At 54.7% G+C, this 15,476-nt stretch overlaps 6 protein-coding genes across 6 annotated transcripts; 3 read left to right on the plus strand and 3 right to left on the minus strand.

Moving 5' to 3' along the window:
- Positions 1 to 231: 231 nt before the first annotated feature.
- BDP81DRAFT_394252 (uncharacterized protein) lies at positions 232 to 918 on the minus strand (the record flags this gene model as incomplete). The annotated part of the gene is made up of 1 exon (XM_060587933.1): positions 232 to 918. The coding sequence occupies one exon, from the start codon at positions 916 to 918 to the stop codon at positions 232 to 234; it is 687 nt and encodes a 228-aa protein (XP_060445190.1).
- Positions 919 to 2,901: 1,983 nt separating this feature from the next.
- On the plus strand, positions 2,902 to 3,508 carry BDP81DRAFT_394253 (histone acetyltransferase subunit NuA4; the record flags this gene model as incomplete). The annotated part of the gene is made up of 2 exons (XM_060587934.1): positions 2,902 to 3,219; positions 3,284 to 3,508. The coding sequence occupies 2 exons, from the start codon at positions 2,902 to 2,904 to the stop codon at positions 3,506 to 3,508; spliced, it is 543 nt and encodes a 180-aa protein (XP_060445191.1).
- A 1,288-nt stretch (positions 3,509 to 4,796) lies between these two features.
- BDP81DRAFT_25003 (prolyl oligopeptidase) lies at positions 4,797 to 7,532 on the plus strand. The gene is made up of 5 exons (XM_060582869.1): positions 4,797 to 5,120; positions 5,224 to 5,426; positions 5,484 to 6,844; positions 6,897 to 7,216; positions 7,276 to 7,532. The coding sequence occupies exons 1-5, from the start codon at positions 5,016 to 5,018 to the stop codon at positions 7,384 to 7,386; spliced, it is 2,100 nt and encodes a 699-aa protein (XP_060445192.1). The 5' UTR covers positions 4,797 to 5,015; the 3' UTR covers positions 7,387 to 7,532.
- A 616-nt stretch (positions 7,533 to 8,148) lies between these two features.
- BDP81DRAFT_449591 (bromodomain associated domain-containing protein) lies at positions 8,149 to 9,044 on the plus strand (the record flags this gene model as incomplete). Its single annotated transcript, XM_060592429.1, has 2 exons — positions 8,149 to 8,695; positions 8,773 to 9,044. 2 exons carry the CDS (start codon positions 8,149 to 8,151, stop codon positions 9,042 to 9,044), a joined length of 819 nt encoding a protein of 272 aa, XP_060445193.1.
- A 722-nt stretch (positions 9,045 to 9,766) lies between these two features.
- BDP81DRAFT_481222 (triose-phosphate transporter) lies at positions 9,767 to 12,608 on the minus strand. Its single transcript, XM_060594959.1, has 3 exons — positions 11,467 to 12,608; positions 11,091 to 11,394; positions 9,767 to 11,032 (listed from the first exon to the last, which is right to left on the minus strand). Exons 1-3 carry the CDS (start codon positions 12,316 to 12,318, stop codon positions 10,185 to 10,187), a joined length of 2,004 nt encoding a protein of 667 aa, XP_060445194.1. The 5' UTR covers positions 12,319 to 12,608; the 3' UTR covers positions 9,767 to 10,184.
- Positions 12,609 to 12,669: 61 nt separating this feature from the next.
- On the minus strand, positions 12,670 to 13,172 carry BDP81DRAFT_25039 (uncharacterized protein). The gene has a single exon (XM_060582870.1). It carries the CDS (start codon positions 13,022 to 13,024, stop codon positions 12,701 to 12,703), a length of 324 nt encoding a protein of 107 aa, XP_060445195.1. The 5' UTR covers positions 13,025 to 13,172; the 3' UTR covers positions 12,670 to 12,700.
- Between the last annotated feature and the right edge of the window lie 2,304 nt (positions 13,173 to 15,476).

The raw sequence follows: 15,476 nt of genomic DNA on the forward strand, positions 1-15,476 counted from the left end.
GAACTTAAGGGAGCTCTACCCTTGTAGAGCCGCGATTTCGCTCAGTCACTTTGCCGCTCGAACATGTTTATTGATGATACTTTTCATTTCATACTTGTGATATGTTCATATTGATTCATACCCCTATCCGATTATCCGACCCAGACTGAAATGGTATATACAAGAAGTTGAAGAAATTTGAAGATGAAGAAGAAGGATACTCAGAGTCCAGCTCCAAATATCGATATCAGTTTATGCCACCCCGAAAGCACCCTTGGCCCTGGACCAGTACTCGACGCGGTCGTCGGTGCCCGACGTGCCGATGCAGTCCATGTAGAGGGTAAACCCCTTCACCGTGCCAGCCGCGAGGTTCTCCTTGACGTCGTCGTCGCACTGCGTCGCGAGGAACCAGGCAGCCGAGCCCCAGGTGTAGTCGTCAGGCAAGACGAGGTCGAGGATCTCGTTCTTCTTGTCGTCGGTCAAGCTGTTGCCGTCCGTGACGCCGCCCGCAATCTCCGTCGCTTTGCTCGCGAGTTCCGGGATCGAGAGGGCGTACATGAGATTATACCCGGCCATCTGGAGGTTTCGGGTCCCTTGGCCGGGGCGGCCTGGCGAAGGGAAGTGGTTGCGGTTGTAGCGGAAGTCGCCCGTCTCGAAGGCCATGAGGGAGAGGACGGCGGCCATTTCGCCCTTTGAGTAGATTGCGTATTTTTGGAAGGCTTGGGGGAGGTAGGATGCTACGTGGGAGGCTGTTGCGCATTCTTCTGGGAAGGAGGTTACGCCGTCGCACGAGGTTGATTTGGGGGCGGTTTGGGCGATGATGGAGGTTGCGTTGAGGGTGGTGTTGGCGTCGTCGGCGGCGGCGCGGGGGGGTAAGATTGGGTTGGCGAGGGAGGCGGTTGCGAGGAGGGAGAGGGGGAGGAGGGTTGTGAGGATCATTTTGGATGGTTTATTGTGGTGTTGTGTTGTATATGGTCTAAGAGGAGTGACGGATCTTGTGTAAGGTCAAGAAGAGAAAGCGTTGGATGATGATGATCGTGAACCCTGATATAAGAAGCGAAAGGATGTTCGTTATGAAAGGGAAGAGGTCAAAACGAAACAAAGACGGAATACAGAGCCCCGGCGGCTGCGGCTGCGAGAAAAAACGATCGTAAGGTGGCAGAGTGAGTGACACGGTCAGACCAGACAAGGCAAAACGAAAGACTGACGAGAGCGAGAACGGGAAGTCAGACGCAAGGAAGAGCGAGGTGTTTGTCTTTTTCTGGGCGAACCCCCAGGGAAGGCGGAAGAGGAACCAAAAGGATCAAATGAACTAGGTCAGAGAGTCTGGGGGACCTGGGTTGAACAGCCCACCCCTGAGCACAGCATCTTTGACGGGCTCACTGAAAAAGGTCTGGGTCATGCGCCGGTGCCATGTAGAATTCTTCTTAGTACGAAAATGCAGGAACGAGAGCCAGTGCCTCGCTTCGTTCGGGGTTCCCTTGATGCCACCCTTGATGGGGAGAGAGAGAGAAAGGGTGATCTTCCCGTCGCCTCCACGCGCTTGCGCCCAGTAAGATTTGCAGGTTTTCCTCTCTACATGGGATGGCCCTGTTCAAGAACACTACCGCTATCCGCATATTCGGCAGAAGGACATCTAAAGAAGTAAACTTTTGAACAAGTTTGTGAGGGGGTTCCTAGGATAGGGGGGGGGGGGATGAAAGAAAGGACGGTCTTGGATATGCTCCTAGCCAGAGATCTTCGGCGAGGCCTCTGCGAGGTGGCCGTGGTGAAACGAAACAGGGGCTAAGCCTACCCCCGTCTTGCGCCGTTGACATGTCAAAAAGATGCAGCTGCGCCGTAGTGATTGGCTGAGGGGCTGCGGCTGATGGTGCGGAGCTCATGATGTTGCCTCCCTCCTGCACCCCCTCCGCCCCCCGGGCCCCCGGCTCGTAGGGAATTTAGAGGGGGCAATTGGGTGGTGGTGACATGGTGCCGTTGGTGCCGAAAGGGCGGCAGAGTGAAATGCCTTGAGGAGGCTGGCTGGTTGGTGTATGTTCCCTCGTGAGTCGTCCCGTCGTCTGTGGTGTAAGTCTTGTGGGTTATTTGGCGAACAGAATGGACTGACGAAAGCAAGTTGCCGCGGTATCTGCACGCATTTCGAAACCTTTGGCTGACTTTTTGCTTTCTTGGGCGGCAGCACTTTGTTGTCATGCTGTCTTTCGCAGCCAGAGTCAGGGGCAGACCTAGAAGGATCCGGAGAGTCTTGATGAGGGCGGCTCGTGTACTCTGCACTGTTGCAGATAGACTGGCGCGAGAGATGATGATCCGTCTTGGTTCATGCGCCTCGGACGGCCAGCCTTAGGACTGGACTGGGGTGTGTCACTGTACTACCCGTACTGGCGGCCCTGGGGCGATGCATGCTGGGGGACCTTGAGATATACCAGGAATCAAGGTTAATTTTGGCAGAGAGTATGACAAAGACCCTGTGGAGTTCTTTTGTCCGTAATTATGGGAGTTTGATTGCGAAAGAAATGCACACACAATGGGCAGCAGGGAATCTTTGAACTCTGGATATGGGTGCTGAGTGAGATATGTTGTGCGAAGGATTCGAGTCCGATGAACTGCCCTGTTCAAAGCCCCTTCCTTGTCAACTGCAGCCACAATGTTCCCTTTGGCTGGTTGACTAAGCAATTCCCCGGTCTCCACTCGAGCCACGGCAGATCGACCAATGAAAATGCGTCCCTGGCCTAGTGACCATCAGCGCCAAAAGTGGTCGGCTCCTCAGCCGCTGAAGCTCCGCGAGCGCGACAAATCAATCATTCGACCCTCCCCCCCTCATCGCGACCAATTCCAGCTTCGAACTCGACCGCGCCCGCATCGAGTCAAACCAGACGCGCCCGCGCGCAAGAAAAACACGCAAACTCCGACGAAGCAAAAACCATGGGCGAGAACCAAGCGAACGCCGCCAACACGGCGCAAGGGCCGGCTCCGACGATGCAAATGTACAGAGAGGAACAAGTTCGCCTGCGCCAGATGCTGGACAAGAGAGCGGTGATTGCTAGGAAGCTCGCCACGATCGAGGCCGACATTGAGCAAAAGGAGACGGCGTACCTCGACAGCACACCGAATGGCAATATCATTGCCGGCTTCGACAACTACATCAAGGGCTCCGGCGCGGCTGCGCAGCGGCGCAAGGCTGGCGCCACGGAGCAGAACCGCGTGTTCTCGCGGAGCTCCGTGTCGTATCGTCCTGGCAGTGTACGTTCTTCTCTCGATCAGCTGATAGCACTCTAAGAACTGCTGCTGACATGACGATTTGTAGGAAGCCACGACACCTGGCTCGACTCCCGCTTCGCATGCGCCGACTCCCTTGTCGACGTCCTTCAAGGACGGCGGCGGCGGCGGCGGCTCGAACCACGCAACCCCAACGTCGGCGACGGCATCGAAATCCGGAAAGAAGAACAAGAAGCAGACTGAGGAGGACAGCGATCACGACTCCCAAGCGCCGAACAAGAAGCGCATCAACTTTGGCGCTGGCCGCAAGTGAGGAAGAACTCCGGTACAACAGGCTCCATCCCACCGAGTGGGATGGAGTTGGTACAGAATGATTTTACGAACTTTTTGTTGGGTTTCAGGCAATATTATTTCGCGTATTGCTGAGGCGATGCTTTCTGTGTCAACAGTGGTCGCAATCGTAGTAGGCTCCCAAGCGGGAGGTCTTGCAATTGTGACGTTGGGATCACGAGAGCTATCACTCAGCATCGCTTACTTTCAGACCTGCATATATAGCATGCCTAGGTTACAAGTGTAGGAAGCTTGGCCTCGAAGGCAAACTTGTTGGTGGGAGTTGAGGAGTTCCGGAACCACGATACCCTAGAGGGCTTTTCCAAAAGAAAACCTCATCCCAACCACCAAGTGTTGGTCAATACATTGTGGCCCATTGGCTCTTTTTTTTTTGCATCAAAATCCATCTCATTAGCAGATTAGATTAGACCAGAATGCGAGATGAATTACCTTAGCTAAGAGTGTGTGTGTTTGGCCGAGGCTAAGGTCTACTCCTGGCACTTTTGCACCGAGACGTTGCAAAAGTTCGTCTCCACTCGGTACTTTTGCGCCGTTGGACCCTTGATGCTACGACGGAAGTAGAACCTGCTCATGCCTTCGTATCTAGGCATGGAGACCACTTGGCAACCTGAGAACACCTAACTGCTCAAAGACGATTAAGACGCTCTCTTTCGGGTCAGTTATAGGTACTACGTAAGGTAGGAAACAGCTTCGCCTTTTATCTGAAGCTTATCTTGACATTCTAGGGAAGTGAGCTGCCCTCTGTGGCCTGCATGTTGTCGAAGATTGGCTTCGAGAAGAATGCAACCGAGGGACAGATACTTGAGGGGGTGGACCATGGAGTGACGGGAACATTACGAGGAGGAATAAAAATACCTACCTCCGTAACATTGAGAGTTGGCACGTATTGGTCACACTTTGTAGAGTTGACACCCTATTCAAAAGTCGCCCAAGTTTCTAAGCAAGTAGACTTTTTGAGTTGCCTGCGATGCCTCCAAAAGCTACTCGAAAAGACCCTTAAAGCGACGTGATTCCCTCGCCGGCGCCTTGCATTATGCAGAAGCCGTCGCCTGATGAAGCTTCTTTGAAGGGTACCGGGCGCTTGGCGTCGCTTTCTCCCATCTCTGGGCAGCCCGCCCTTCGGAGCCGAAAGGACAAGCTCCAACGAGGGGCTTGGAGGGGGGGGGGGGGGGGGCCGGAGTCTGTGCAGCGCCTGCGCAGGGACTGAGAACCTTGTCGGCCCCAGTGTCTCTAACAGCCGTTGCTAGCCTGTCCATAGCTAGTGCGGGGGCTTTTCAACCGAGCTTCCATGCCAGTGGAGGTCGGGTAGTCGATCCCCCGGTCGTCATGTCGCAATTGACACTGCACGTTGACCGACATACATGTACGACACCATTCCCAAGTCTGCTCTGATTCCTCTGCCACTAATTTCTCTTTGGCTCGTAACCCAATTCGTGAACCACCAGCACAGCGTGGTCCTCTAGCTCCTCATGATGACGATTCAAGCCTCCAAGTTTACCCCAGAGGTTCTGCTCTCTGCCCCGCGCAGGTCTCCGGGCATTCCCAATCCATCTGGCACAAAAGCGCTCTATACTGTGAGTTGGCTGTTACCTGCGAGGAGTCCTTGACGTCGTAGCGTTACCCTGGACTTTCGTGGCACTCAATTGAAGTTGTGGGCGTCAACTGACGCAAGCTCAGGTCTCAACCTACTCATTCGAAAGCCACAGCAAGACTTCTCAAACGCGTGTTCTTGATGTCGAGAGTGGCCATTCAAGCCTCCTTTACGAGGAATCATCCTACAGTGACGTAACATGGATTTCAGACGAGGAGATTCTGATTCTGCGAAACGGTGACAAGGGAGCTACGACCCTTCTTCTGGGAGACGTGACGAAGCCGTCTACGTAGGTTTTGTCTCTGTCACCAGTCACGTTAGCCTTTAGTTGACACAGCCATCACAGAGTTACCGAAATCCGCCACTTCGAAGGCAGCTTGTCGAGCCTGAAAGCCAAGCGACTGTCCGATGATGAAGTCGCTATTGCCGTTGCCGTGTTGACAACCCCGGAGGGTGCCATGTACAACCCAGCAGCCGAGAAGAAGCAGTTGACGACGGGCAAGGTGTATTCGAGCCTGTTTGTGAGGCACTGGGATTCCTGGGTGTCCGAGAATCAGAACTCCATCTGGTATGGTCTTCTGAAGAAGGACGACAAGTCGTATAAGCTGGAAGGTCAGGGTTTGACCAATGCCCTCGAGGGCTCACGGCTGGTGTCTCCAGTGCCCCCTTTCGGTGGCAGCGGCGACTTTGATATTGGAAAGCACGGCATCGTCTTCGTTGCGCGCGACCCCGAAATCTCCCCGGCCATTTACACAAAAACTGACCTCTACTTCCTGCCTTTGGGGACCTTCACCGAGGACAAGCCGCCATTGCCTCAGATCGTCAAGACAAGCAAGCTCCGGGGTTACTCGGCGGCACCCGTCTTCTCCAGGGATGGCAAGAAGGTCGCCTTTACCCGGATGAAGAGCGATCAGTACGAGACTGACAAGCCGAGGCTGCTGCTCGTTCCCGATGTCTTCGACCTGGCGAGCGTACAAGAGTTTTACCAGACAGACGACGGCGCCGGTGGTTGGGACGCGCGACCCGAATGGATCACCTGGAGCAAGGACGATTCCGAGCTCTACGTATCGGCAGAAGAACACGGCCGTGCTAAGCTCTGGAAACTGCCAGCGACACCACACGAGGCGAAAGACCTTCCCGCAGCAATCTACGAGGAAGGCTCTGTCGTTGAGGCGAAGCTATTGGGAGACGGAGAGAAGCTCTTCATTAGCACGTCATCCCGGGTCGAGAACTCGGCCTACTCCGTTCTGGATCCCGTTAGTCAGAATACTGATCTCGTTTCTTCGAGCTCCAAGCACGGAAAGTCGTTCGGTCTGTCCAAGTCTCAATGTGACGAGTTCTGGTACAAGGGAGCCGAGGGATACGACGTTCACGCACTGGTGGTGAAGCCATCCAACTTTGACGAGAACAAAAAGTACCCGCTTGCTTTCCTCATTCACGGAGGACCCCAGGCCGCGTGGATGGATAGCTGGAGCACGCGATGGAACCCCGCCATCTTTGCGGAACAGGGTTATATCGCAGTCATGCCTAACCCCACGGGAAGCACCGGTTACGGACAGCAGCATACCGACAATATCCAGAATGAGTGGGGTGGTCGTCCGTACGTGGACTTGGTGAAGTGCTTCGACCATATCGAGAAGAACATTCCGTACATTGATTGTGGCAACGCTGTTGCTTTGGGTGCTTCGTATGGAGGTTACATGATCAGTGAGTCGAGACAGCCTTTAATGACATGTTGGTAGATGCTAATTCATCACAGACTGGATCCAGGGCCACGAGCTCGGAAGAAAGTTCAAGGCATTGGTCTGCCACGATGGCGTGTTTTCAACGCTCAACCAGTGGTCAACCGAAGAACTCTTCTTCCCTCTGCATGACTTTTGCGGTCCTCTTTGGGAGAACCGAGAGGGCTACGAGAAGTGGGATCCTGCCCATCACCTTGACCAGTGGTCGACACCTCAACTGGTCATTCACAACGAGCTAGACTACAGACTTCCCATTTCTGAGGGTCTCGCCATGTTCAATGTTCTGCAGGCGCGCGGCGTACCTAGCAAGCTGTTGATGTTCCCCGACGAGAACCATGTAAGTGCTGAGCTCCAGGTGACGTTTGTTGGTTACCTTGGTTACTAACTTGTGAACAGTGGGTTCTGAAGCCTGAAAACTCTCTTGTCTGGCACAGAGAGGTTCTGGCATGGATCAATGAGTACACGGGCCTCGACAAGTCAGAAGATGTGGCTATTAGGCAGCAGTAGCAAAGCCTGAGGGGGGAATGTCAAGCTAGCAAAACGTTGTAATTCGTGGATCGTAGCGGTACTCGAAAAGTTGAATTGCCTCTTCTGATCAAAGAGAAAAAGGAGCGCGGTTTGTCCACCACCTTGCGTGTCTAAAGTACCTTGCCAAAGCATATGCGGATCGTGCAACTGTGAAGATGTAGTTATGTCTAAGGTACCTTGATTGTAATATGTGCCTGCCTTCCATTATGGGTAAATGTACGTACAGTATCCACACTGTCAGGGAAGCTCTCCCCAGCGGTTCCCCATGCAGGCAAGAGCTCCCACCTCACCTCCTTCCCACCTTTAGGTTCCGTCCACTACTGGTCCGAGCTCCTTCCATTTCACCAAGGCTGAAATTTCGCGAACTTGGACTCTCCTCACCCACTCCTCAACCAACGAACGACCTGCATATGGGGATTGACGTGACCGACGGCTTTCCTCTACCCTATATATCCACTCAGCGACGACTTGCGACCCGATAAATACGCGTCACAACATCATGCGAAGCTCCTTGAACCTACCACAGAACCGACGGTGACAGACGAAATCGCAAACCTACGAGCCCAGCCACAGCAACCCGCGATTTCCTCTCAAGCCCGCTATTACCCTTAATTCTTGGCCCGACACAATCCAAGCTCTACGATACTCCCGAGGGCGAAAAATTAAAACACCCTAATTCAACTTGATCACCAAACCGAAATACTCAATTACACGAAAGACAAACGAAAAAGAAGAAGAAAAATGACACCCCCACCAGTCCTCTTCCACGCCCTCCTCCGCCCCGCGGTCCTCCAGATCCTGCGCGCGACAGGGTACCACGCCGCGCGGCCCGTCGTTCTCGACGCCGTCACGGAGCTCGCGGCGCGCTACATGTTCGCCCTCTGCCAGGCGACGGCGCGGCACGCGGGCGACAACGACCCGCAAGGTGAGGCTGGCCCAGGCATCGTGGACGTACGCATGGCGCTGCAGGAGCTGGGTGCCGTGCCCCCGGACGACATGCTCGCCGAGGGGAGGGGTGCGATATTGGGCGAGATTCTAGACTCGCTGGACGAGGAAGGTGCAGAGCTTGCGGCTGCGGCTGCGGCTGCGGCTGTGCCGGACGGCGAGGGAGACTTGGCCATGGCGACGCCGATGGCGGTTGCTGAGAGGGGACGCGAGAGAGAGAGGATCGTTGAGGACACGAGAGGCGTGGACGAGTTCATTAAGTGGTTCTCTGGACCGCGGAACAAGGCCATTCGCGAGGCGGCGGTTGGTGATGGGGAGCTGGAGTTGGGCGACTACTTGAACGGTTCGTCACCTCACCCCTTAATCTACGGAACGGAGAGGAAGGAGAAGCTTGCGTTTAACACTGACATTGGCAAATAGTCCTGAAGAAGAAGCACAGCAAGACGGGCGAAGACTCCAAATACCACGGCACGATCATCGGCAAGGGCAACGACGTGGGAGAAGTCCAGGTCGAGGGCGGGGACCTCCCGAGCATCCATACCTGGCGATCCAAGATGCAAGGCCCACCGCCGGGCAGCGCACCGTCGGCGACTTCGCCGCACATCAAGGAGGAGTCGAGACCGCCGAGCTCGGGGCTCAGCTCCGTGGGCGACAGGCTGGGCGACGAACGCGACAGCATGGACTTGTCATAGGGGGCAAACATGCGGCGACGGAACCGCGGAAGCAGCACTGCCAGCCAGGCAGGGAGCGTTGCCAGCGTTACCAGCGTTGCCAGCGTCAGTACGAGTAAGACCGAGGGTCGCGCGGTCCGCCCGCGAGGGGGGCGCGGCCGAAGCGGTTCGACGACAGCTAGAGGCAAGGGCAAGACTAGCGGTGGCAGAGTCACCAAGAACAAGTCGACGACCAAGGCCAAGACCAAGACCAGAGCCAACACGAAGACGAAGCAGAAGGACAACCACGAGGACGAGGATGGTGATTTTATGGCATAGCGCGGCGTTTCTACTAAGGGGGAGAAGGGAGGATTTATCATATTTTTTCGGGTCTGGCTGGCACTTGAGCGAGAGACGAACCCCTCCCAACACCAAAAAGTTATTCGTCGTTTTGGAGGCGGGAACGGCAGGCATGGATTTGCATGAATACGGGACGGGGTATGTGTCCATCCTTTATTTTACGAGGGAATGGACTCGGATGGGAACTTCCATCTAAGCATTATCACAGACTTTCTCCGGCCGAGGATAGGCTGAGAAGGAAGGAGGTCTGTGTCTTTTTGGTCAAACATTGTCTAGAGGCCATTATCGCTAGGCCAATACTTTTTCTACTTCAGTCACGTTGTCATATTGAAGTATTGAGTTGCTATTACAACATATTTGTCTCGTCTCCGTGATGTTGCGCGCGTTTGGCGAGGTCACGTATACCCAATAGTCAAGATGTCAAAGTTTGGTTGTGATGCTTCTGAATTCTCTCTGTGTCTAAACCTCTCGAGGGGGGCATTACACTACTACCATGGTATCATTTCTCTCGCCAATTGGTATATCCATCTCTTCTTCGTTTCGAGGCAACCTTTGCCTCTTGGGGAACAAGACCCAAAACCCAATATCAGTTATGTACCATCTTTTTACCAATTTCGTCCTGGGAAAGGGGGGCTTTCATACCACCCTTTCTCGGATATGTTTCGCTTTGAGAAAAACTCCTATGCCTGCCCTCTGTCTTGCCAAAAATCGGCGAGATATGCTGTATGCCCCTTCCAAATATATACACAGTTTGTGGTTCTTTCTTCTTCTTCTTTCCTTCTCTTTCACCTGGATATATTGAAAACCGAAAAAAGGAGACATCTAGTTATCGCGGTGGGCCTGAGCAGTCCTCGACTCGTGCGCGGTATGTCCCGGGTTAGGCAGGATATCGCCGTCAGCAGTGACGAGGTTGTCCTCGTAATCGGTGCTGTTCCTCAGCAGGCCCGCCTCCTCGCCGCTGCCGTCGTCGTGATCGCTGCCGCTCGAGGAGGCGCCTGAGGCATGCGCGATCTCCATGTGGCCGCGCTGGACCTCCTTCTGTGCATCCTCGCGCATCTGAGTAATCTTGATGTAGTTGTACGCAACGATGGCGCCCATGGTGGTGATGAGACCGACAAGATTGACAGGCGTCAGGCGGTCGTTGAAGACGATGGCGGCGGCGGAGATTGTCACGACCTCCTTGAAGATGCCGGCGATAGAAAGCGTCACGACCGAAGTGCGCTGCAGCAGAGCGAATTCCGAGGCCGTCATCAGGAAAGCGATGCATCCGGGGAAGAGGAGGAACAGCGGCGTGGTGACGGCGCCCCATTCGGCGACGAGGACCTTTAGGCCCTCGACGAGAGCGGGGAAGCCCTCGACGGGGATGGCGATGACGATCAGCGTCAGGAACATGACTGGCGCCAGGAAGAAGATGCTGGAGAACGGGTTCGACGTTGCTGGGTTGCGCAGGAGCAGGATTTGAGTCAGGCCCCATCGGAATCCGGAGAAGAAGGCGGCAGAGATGACGAGGATGAATCCGCTGACTTTAAACTCGACTTCTCCCGACACCATCAGGACGACACCGGCAGTCATGGTCGCAATAATAGCCACGAGGCGCCACGTGGGCTTCTCGAGTCTGAACAAGAAGGCGAAGATCAGAACGAACGCTAGAGAAGACGATTTACACATTGCTTGAGAGGCGTTAGTTTGAATTTGGGTGGTGAGCTTGGATCGGCGCACATCACTTACTGTAGAACGTGAGGGTAATAAACTTGAGGGAAGTGTTTCCGAGTCCAATATCGAGACCGGTTGCGGCGCCACACGGCCCAATGCGCGTCAAATAGAACATCTTGGTCATGAGAGGTCGGTCGGGCTCGGATTCGTGCCGCGAGCGCCCCAAATCCGAGTTGCGCACTCCATTGGATGGGCGTAGAGAGGGTATTAAGAATAGTACTAATGATGCGAGGCCGAATTGAACCAACATGTGGCAGGCCGTTGTGAAAAGAGGGAAAGCAAAGTTGAGACGGTTCTCGTCAAACATCCACTTGTTATACTGCGGGACGGGGTGTCAGTTTGTGATTCTGCTGACGGGATCGACAAAGAGTGTATAAGGAAGTAGGCTTACCAGCGAGATGCTGAGGGAAAACAAGTACCACAGCAAGATCAGGACAACATTGACGGCGGATTTCCTGAAGACGTTTTGATCTGCCTCTTTCTTCTCCTCGGCCGAGATTTCGCCCCGGACGAAGCGCTGATCTAACCGCGTGTTGTTCCTCTTGATTTGTTTCTTCCTCCTCTTATCCTTCTTCGTCAGACCCGTCTCCTCGTCATCATGGAGGTCCTCATCGGAAAAGCTGTCGTCGTCCATATCCTTGGATGCCGATGGTGTTGCTCCGAGGTCTTCCTCTGATATCTTTGGCTCTTCCAGCATGTTCCCCTGATTTCTTGACGGGACTCTTTGGTGGTTACTAGCGCCAGCACTTTGCATGAGCGAGCTGCGGCGCCGGCGGTGACCGGTTCCTTTCAATGGCTCCATCTCGATCTCGTTGATGTCGGCGGCGACAGGAGGAGAGCGCTCTCGAGCGGCGGTGTTGAGGGAGGAAGAAGGGCCCTGGCGCAAAGATGCGTGGGCAGTATCAGCGTCGACGATGTCTCGTGACCGGGCACCATCCGGGTTCGAGGGGGTGTTATCCGTGGTGGTCGCGTGTCCAGGCGAGGGTGCGGTGGGTGGTGGGAGGAGCAGAGGTGACGGGCTCAGGAGGCGGCGGTTGGTGGTAGCAGTAGTGTGGTGGTCGTGTGAGGAGGAGGGGAGGGCGTCGTCGTGGTCAATGGGGTCGGGGGAGGATGATACGGCACTGGCAGCAGCCGAGACGAAAGCAGAGGCAGATTGAGATTGGTTAGGGTCGGGAGGCAGCAGGACATGCACAAGTGAAGAGGAAGTCGAGTCGGAGGGCGAGGAGGAGGAGGATTGGGGCATGATTTAATCTGGGATTCCACAGCGGGATTCACAAGCACAAAAGCTGCCGGGGCTGGTAGGCTGGGCTGGGTGTATCCGTACGGTGGACCGGGTGGCCGTTGGTAAGGTCAGATCCAGGTTACCGGCCGTCGTTCTCTGGGCATCTGGCTTACTCTGGAGTGTCTGTACACAGTCTGGCAGTGAAAGGTAGATCCGCCTGGGTCGAGAACTGGGCACAGTTGATTTGCTGTCCGGGTCTGGGCTTGTGTGCTTTGGTGCAATGTTTGGTGCATTTGGAAGCACATTTGGAGTTAGGCTGTCGATAGGACAGACTGCCCTGCCCGCCAGGCCGAAAGGCACCAGAGGTTAATCCTGGTCACGGCGGTGCGGATCATTTCTCCAGTCACAGGTGTCGCGCGGGCGCCCACACGCAGACGAGGTGGGTACAGCGGTCCACGGTTAGGGAGAGAGAAAGGGGGAGGAAAGGGGACCGGGGACGGGGACGGGACTGATGCTGCAGGTACGTACCGCTGTCTGGCCCTGCAGCCCCTGCCCATGATCTCGGTGGCTTATGCTTACCGCCAATTACCGCTACCACCCACCCGCCTTCCACTCCTCTGAACTTCTCCTGAGGACAGCGCAGGTGCTGCTGCTTCAATCTCTGCAAAATGTCCAATGTCTCTGCTTTCTTGCTCCTTCCTCCTCCCAAGATGAAATGTGGGGACATTCTTGGCACGCCTCACGGTGGAGACGTCTCGTGGGCGTCTGCTGCAGCACTGGATTCGCTTCCAGGCTTTCCTTACGGCGGTCAGGGTCGCCCATCAGGGATGACCTTTCCTGATGCTCCCTGTGACATGCCAGCTCAGTAGACACTCACCAAGGCACGCGAGGAGAAGGAGGCGATTCTTGGGTGTGAAGTGGGAAATCCCTATGCAGAGCGGCCTGGCGAGAACAACTGTCAACAAACACTCACGCAGTGTCCTTCACCGTGGACAGTGCATCCCACCTCGGACTGGGTGAGGATCAATGGACCCCCAGGGCCACTGCTGGAAGACTGACGGAAGGAAGAATCGGGTCTGCCTGCAATAACACTGCTAATATGAGAGATGTCCTCTCAAGAGTCACCACCTGGACGAATGAGGTAGTAACAATACGCGTGTTTTTGTTGTTTTTTTGAGTCATCATGCTCTTCGTTCATGGTCCCCGTCTTCAGCTGGACATCGTTCGTTTGTCTTTTTATGCTTTCCCGCGGCCCGTCACTAGTGTGCCCTTCTAACTAAAGTATCTGAGATTACCTCGAGGTACGCGAAGTTAGCTGCAATGTGTTAGCCCCTTTATCCGTTCTGATCCCTCCATCAACCTCACATACACAGCATTAAGTGAGGTCACAGACCGAGCAGTAAAGCAATAGCATAACGCAAGAGTGGCCCAGATCGCCAGAGACTGAGGGTCATCCGAAGATGTGATGCTTCAAGTTTCACGGGCGGTAAATGGAGCCGTTCGTCGGGTCCTACTATGTAGAGCTCACACACGACCTCCGAGAATGTAACCTCCCATTTAAGCTTGGCCCAGCCGTCTCTCACATCCAGAGTCACAGGATCTCTCATCCACTTGTTGGGGGCCCTGCTCGACGCAACCTTACCACAACGCCCCCCTCCCTCCTCCCCTCCTACACTAGACTTCTCTCCCCTCACCGCGGTTCCGCAGGTCAAGCTGCAGGGCAATTCATCCATCGTGGGCAGCACAAGTTTCTCGGTTATGTTGCTAGCCATGTGGTTAGGTGTCACGGTCGTCGGTAGAGCTCTAGTGGTCGGGACTATTCCAACCTTGCGATGAGAGTGCTCGGGTGACCAACTGCCCAGAGCGATCCAACCCAACCCACCTTAGATGAGTGAGAGTCTCACACTCAACTCAAAAGTCTCACACACCAGCCCGTGACTTTCTCAGACCAACTGAAGTCGCAACTCCTCTCTTCCCAGCACAGATTTCACCATGTTCCGGACCCGGATCCTCGGGCTTGCGCCGCGACCCGCTGCCGAGCAAAGAAAAGCCCGCCCCAGCATCCATCCAAGTTGTTTGAATCATTTGGGGGGGGGGAAAGCCACCCACCCATCCCTCAAAGTCTCGAGGTAGTTGCTGATTAAGAATGAAAGTGATCAACCTCAATCCAAACAACGGTCGCATTGTTTTCGTTTCCGGGCCCGTTTCTTCTGAGACTTTTTGCCTTGCAGGTACGACTTACAATAGACACAGCAAGAAACATCCTTATTGACCTCGGTCCGTCTCCGTTCACAAGGAGCTGCTGTTGCTGTTTCCCAGTCGTGCCAGCTTTTCCCCGCCACCTTGTTCCTCTTTCGCGCATGGACCTCTACTAATATGAATAAAACCCCATCCCAAAAGAGGCATCGAGCTCACAGACGGCGGGCAAGAGAGAGTCCGAGTCCGATGTGGCTCTAAAATCGGAACTATCGACTGACAGATTCAAAACAGTATACCGCCGCGCCAACCTCTCACACCTTCTCTGCCTCTTTCTCCCCCGCAGACCGCGAAGAAAAAAAGAAACAAGACGGCGTCACAAGCTACCTACCATAGGTCCACAGCCGTGAGCTCCCTAGGCCTCGGGGCCGTTGAAATGTCTTGTCTTACCCAGCCCCGACGTGTTGTTTTGCTTGAGAAAACACCCGGTGCCAAAGACCAAGAAGAAGCATTATAAATAAATAAAAACACAAGGCGGTTGAGTGAGACACCAACCCGCCTCATTCAGCCTTCTCATTACCCGCCGCTGCCCGCACGCCGTTTGATTTATTAATTCCTTCCTTTCCTTTTCTCGTTCCCCAACGCGTCAGTGTCTCACTCTCACGTAGGACGCTCGACGGGAGCCTTTGGGGTGAGCTAGATGTTCCAAGGGAGGGAAATGGTCCAGACCCTTTTCCATGATGTCAGCCACCGTCATTCAACACCGTAGATCCGTCCCCGCGTACGAAATTCAAGTCCCCTGCGATCGATCTCTCGACTCAGGTGAGCAGTGGGTTCTTGGGCAGAATAGTTTAGAAAATCTCCACCATAATTCGTATTATTCTCATGAGAGTTTCCAGTATTGATCCTGTCGATATTGTCTAAGCTCCAACAGGGTAGCTCTGCGCGTTGTGCCTGGGCCCAGCCAACCTTGGGGTTGCCGA

The sequence above is a fragment of the Colletotrichum phormii genome (genome assembly GCF_030913505.1).
Source record: "Colletotrichum phormii strain CBS 102054 chromosome Unknown BDP81scaffold_10, whole genome shotgun sequence".
In the NCBI taxonomy this organism is placed as follows: Eukaryota; Fungi; Ascomycota; class Sordariomycetes; order Glomerellales; family Glomerellaceae; genus Colletotrichum; species Colletotrichum phormii.

Coding starts and splice junctions, on each gene's coding strand:
- BDP81DRAFT_481222 (XM_060594959.1), bottom strand. CDS start 12,318: ATGCCCCAATCCTCCTCCTCCTCGCCCTCCGACTCGACTTCCTCTTCA. Junction 11,395..11,466: donor TTTCCCTCAGCATCTCGCTG/GTAAGCCTACTT, acceptor CCCGTCCCGCAG/TATAACAAGTGGATGTTTGA. Junction 11,033..11,090: donor TATTACCCTCACGTTCTACA/GTAAGTGATGTG, acceptor ACGCCTCTCAAG/CAATGTGTAAATCGTCTTCT.
- BDP81DRAFT_25003 (XM_060582869.1), top strand. CDS start 5,016: ATGATGACGATTCAAGCCTCCAAGTTTACCCCAGAGGTTCTGCTCTCT. Junction 5,121..5,223: donor GCACAAAAGCGCTCTATACT/GTGAGTTGGCTG, acceptor ACGCAAGCTCAG/GTCTCAACCTACTCATTCGA. Junction 5,427..5,483: donor GACGTGACGAAGCCGTCTAC/GTAGGTTTTGTC, acceptor CAGCCATCACAG/AGTTACCGAAATCCGCCACT.
- BDP81DRAFT_25039 (XM_060582870.1), bottom strand. CDS start 13,024: ATGTCCCCACATTTCATCTTGGGAGGAGGAAGGAGCAAGAAAGCAGAG.